This window comes from Ctenocephalides felis, unplaced genomic scaffold (assembly GCF_003426905.1).
Source record: "Ctenocephalides felis isolate EL2017-DRISC unplaced genomic scaffold, ASM342690v1 CF-g0.4_SCAFFOLD_03125, whole genome shotgun sequence".
NCBI classification, from domain to species: domain Eukaryota; kingdom Metazoa; phylum Arthropoda; class Insecta; order Siphonaptera; family Pulicidae; genus Ctenocephalides; species Ctenocephalides felis.
In genome coordinates, this window is record NW_020539279.1 from 5366 (window position 1) to 10377 (window position 5012).

General features: G+C 32.7%; 1 protein-coding gene across 1 annotated transcript; it reads right to left on the reverse strand.

The window, feature by feature from the left end:
* Nucleotides 1-3798: 3798 nt before the first annotated feature.
* Nucleotides 3799-4638, reverse strand: LOC113381855 (the record flags this gene model as incomplete). The annotated part of the gene is made up of 4 exons (XM_026620517.1): nucleotides 4423-4638; nucleotides 4167-4337; nucleotides 3964-4108; nucleotides 3799-3887 (listed from the first exon to the last, which is right to left on the reverse strand). Coding segments are annotated over exons 1-4 (621 nt in total), but the record flags the coding sequence as incomplete, so codon positions are not given.
* Nucleotides 4639-5012: the final 374 nt, after the last annotated feature.

The following is a 5012-nucleotide window of genomic DNA, read 5'->3' on the forward strand; positions in this document are numbered from 1 at the left end:
CATTGGTCGACTGTTTATTAAATATCTTGTAACTTTTGAACCGTTGGTCGAAAATAGATGAAGTATTCTGCAAATTTGTTCTAAATTAAATTATCTATAATATTGTCTTGCATACTATGACTCTACGATGACTTGATACATTAAAATTGCAAAAGTTAGTTATTATAAATGAAATAAATTATGTGTACAGAACCCTGTTAGTTTATTGAGTTTGTATGTATGTTACTTGTAAAGTGCTCCTCGAGACCTTTCATTTGATACCCCACATGCCTATATTTGAAGTAAAACTTTCTGACCTAAGTTTGTCTTCGGGTTCTGCAACCCATAGGTTGACTTTTTATTATATCTCTTGTAACTTTTAAATGGTTTGACCGAAGTAAATGCTAGATTTTATTGTGAAAAACATTGTCTAGTATAGTAACACTAAACAGTAACTTAGAATGCTTTAAACGGCAAAAAATGATATTTGGAATTAGTTAAATTATGTGTATAGAAGCTTATAGGTTTTTTTTAAGGTTTGTTATTAGTACATTTGGATAAAGCTTGTCGAGACTTTTCATTTGATACCCCATATGCCTATATTTGAAGTGAAACTCTTTAATTTATATTTAACTCCCAATTCTGCAACCCATTGGTCTACCTTTTATTAAATCACTCGTAACTTTTGAACCGTTGGCATATGATATTCGGCAAATTTGTTCTAAATTTTAATATCTATAAAATGGTCTAGTACAGTGAAACTCTACAGCAACTTGATATACTTTAAAGTAACAAAAATAGACATCAGAACCTGAGTGAATGTCATGTACGGAACCTTTCAGGCTTGTAACGAGTATGTTACTATGATATTTAGATTGTACTCGTCGAGACCTTTCATTTGATACCCAACATGCCCATGTTTGAAGTAAAACTTCTTAACGCGCATTTGACCCGCTGTACTATTTGTAGTACAGCAACTCGTTTGTGTGCATTTATTTATTAAATCTCTTGTAACTTTTGAACGGTTTGCCCAAACTAAACGCAACATTCGGCAAATTTGTTCAAAATTAAATAATCTACAATATTGTTTTGTACCACAAAGCTCTACAGCAACTCGGTATACTTTAAAATAGCACTTAAATACTCAAGTACAAAATTACACTAGTTTCCATACAAAATTCAACATTTTCTAAGACTTCACACATATTGCGCACGATGACATATTGCATTGGAACGCAGTATACCGAGTGTACTTTTGTTTCAACTCATATAACTTCTAAACCATTCGGCTGATATGAATGATGTCTTCGGGAAATTTATGCAAAATTAAACAGTCTACAATATTGCTTATACCACAATGCTCTACAGCAACTCGGTATACTCTAAAATGCATTTGAAAGTGTACAACTTTGCTTCCGCCATTATTTTGGAGGACTCGCCTTATAAAATCCGGCGGAAGCAAAGTTGTATATTTAATATTGATATTGTTTTGTTTCGTCGCTTGTAACTTCTAAACCATTCGATTGATATGAATGATGTCTTCGGGAAATTAGTTCAAAATTAAATTATCTAAAATATTGTCTTTTACCCCAATGCTCTACAGCAACTCGGTATACTTTAAAATTGCAATAAATCAACCCTTGATATGTTTTTAATGTTTGTTTTGATTTAAACACATATTTTATTCCCTTATAAAATTATTTAGCATCCCTTATCGACCCACTTTACTCACGGTGGGTTGCAGTAATCTATTTTTAATGACGTCATATGGGTTGGGTTACTTTGGGGTTGGTAATTCGGGTATAGAAAGGTCATGGACCTTTGATTAAACCTCAACCCTTAAATTGAAGACTATTGGGCCGATTCTCGGTTTCAATTTTACGACAAGTTCACACTTATGTCGTTTAAAATGTCATTATAAGTGTAACAGTTATTCTCGGCGGTATGTGTTTTATCATATGATTAATGACATTAATGTTACGCTGACCCTCTGAAAATAAACGTAGTCAGAAACTCGCACTTATCGCTATAACATTGACGAGAAGTTGTACTATGAACAGATTTGACATTTGCTATTTTGACATTTATGCGTTTAACATGCTTCTTTGAGGTTATTGTTAATGTAAGCAAAGTGATATTATTAGGTTTGGTTTAGATTTTATTGTGAATTTCAAATTGTTAATATGGCGTTTTTTGGAATAATTTGGGCAGCAGATAGTAGGAGAAGAAGGTATGTTTGAATTTTAATATAATTCATACTGTTATTGTAATGAATGTATTACTCAAAAGTATTAAAATTAAAATGCCACAACATTTTAGATACAGGCAAAGATACGCCCTTAGGTATCTCAGAGATGCAGATAAAATATGGGAAGTGAGTGATGAAATTTTTATAAAAAATTTTCGATTAACGAAAAATGTTATGAAAGATTTAATAGAACTGTTGGAACCACATGCGGAGACTCATACAGCATCATGGAGTATCCCTTTTTATTTGCAGGTATTGGAAATTAAAATGAATTAATTTTTTTGAAATACTAATAACTGAAATTTCATTATAGGTACTTGCAGCGCTTCATTTTTTTTGGTCATGGCTCATATCAGACTGATGTAGGCAATTGCCATTTAAATTCTATGAGCCAGCCTTCAGTCAGTCGCTGCATTAAAACAGTGACTGATTTAATTATAAAGCATGCTACACCAAAGTATGTGAATTTTCCTAAAACCTCATCAGAAAGAGATGAAAATAAAAAGAGGTATATGTTACACCACTTCGTGTACATTGAACATGGTCTGTAATATGTTGCTATTTAACAGATTTTATACGAAGTTTGGCATGCCTGGCATTATTGGGTGCATAGACTGCACACACATAAGTATAGTGGCTCCCAAAAAAGATCACCCCGTGGCACCAGCTGCTATTTATATGAATAGGAAGGGCTATTACTCAATTAATATTGAAGTAGTAAGTATTATTTTATTTTGCTTAAGAATTTTGAAGACTAACATGATAATAAATAATATTAGATATGTGATGCCGATGACCGGATATTGTTTGCGAGCAGCAGATATCCTGGCTCCACTCATGATGCAGCCATTTGGAAGGTTTCGACAGTCAGAGCCCTGCTAAATCATAATGCTGATGATGGGACATATTTATTGGGCAATTCAAGAATATATTTAATATCGCAAATCAAATAAGGAAAAAAATATATATTAGTTGTACCCTTTGGAACATTGCCTACTCACACCATATAGGACGCCAGTAGGCTCTACCCAGGAGAAATACAATAAGTTCCACAAAAAGACTCGCAATGTAATAGAGAGAACATTTGGTGTTGTTAAAAGTCGTTTTCGATGTTTGCATCGTCACAGGACACTGCATTATACACCTGATGTGGCAGGAAAAATTGTGTATGCAGTATTTACTCTGCATAATATATGCAGAGTAAATAATATTCCTCTGGATGAAGAACTGACGGAATATAGTGATGATTTTGGAAACGGTTAGATACCAAATAATTGTATTTCAAATGTGTAGTTAAAATTAATTGATTTAAATATTTCAGAAGTATACAATGAGGCAGATAATATGGCATATAACATCAGAAATTCTTATGCCAGAAGATATTTTTAATACCATAACATTCACTTAAAAAAAAGATTGTATTTTTATAGCTACATAAATGTAATTATTTTAAATAAATAAATAAATAAATATATATATATATATATATATATATAAAGGAATAAAAAACAAAATTTATTTTTTAATGTATTATTGAGAATTTTCAATTGATCAGCTATGCATTGCAGCGCCTCTGTCTGTTTCTCCATCATGTTAGTAAGAGACTCTGTTTGTCTTTTCAATACGTATTCCATTGAGTTTACGAGGTGATTTAATTCATCTTAAAATAATAAAATGCAGAATGTATCACATAGTAATATAAGTAATATTTAAAATAGAAGAAAAATTATACTTACTATTGCCAGAAGTTCTTCGTCTCTGCATTGGTGGTCTAGGGGCATCATCTAAAAATTCTGGAGGTGGCATTATATCTTCTACCTCAGGATCAACATTAACAGAATCAAGTTCAGCCTCGTTGCTGACAGATTTTTCGATAGGATACTATTAAAGAATTTAATATGTGTATATGTATATATACATATATATATAATGAAATTACATTTAGTCCAATATCCATTTCCAGATCTGGATGGCCATCAATTGACCCTAGACCCCAAACACCTAAGGCCTTTTGTTCGACCTCTGTCAAGCAATTGGTTAATGCAGGCCCACCTCCTGTTGCTAAAGTATGAGCTTTTTGTTTCCTTGCTTTGGCTTTTGTCTGGTTTTTCTAACCCGCAAATATCTATATCAATTTAATAACATATGAATTATCATTTTCAAAAATATAACATACTAGCAACAAAAACTTTTACCTTCATCCAGGATTCAGTAGGCCTATTAGGCCCTTGACCACATGAGTTTAACAAATTGGTCAATTCCTCCCACTTTGCACTGAAATAATCCTTGTCGAACGAGGGGCTTAATTTATTAGCAACGAATTGTGGGTTGCTGATTAAAAAATCAACATATATTTCGTACTGCGCCGGATTAGTTTTTTTGGCTCTTTTCATTTGCGTATCACTGGCCATTTTGTATGTAAAATATATTTATCTAAAAAAATCGTGAACGCTTTTTGACTGGAAGTCCAGTACAAGTATATCCAAAATTGAAAAAACCGTTCGCGTCAGCACCGTAGAGATAGATTATTGCCGATTTCGAGAGTACAAACACAGAGAGCCAACATCAAAAAACCAAAATCTTTGTTCGCTCATGTTACGCCATAACACGATTCATTCTCATAAAATTGGTGCGCCGAGAATAACAAATCCTTAACATACACTTACGCGAGGCATGTTATGCTAACATGCAAGTGTGGTAACAGAGCGTAGCCATGTTAAGGCAGAATCGGTCTATATGTTTTGGTTTGAGATTTATTATTTTTTATTTGTATGTTAAGAAAAAT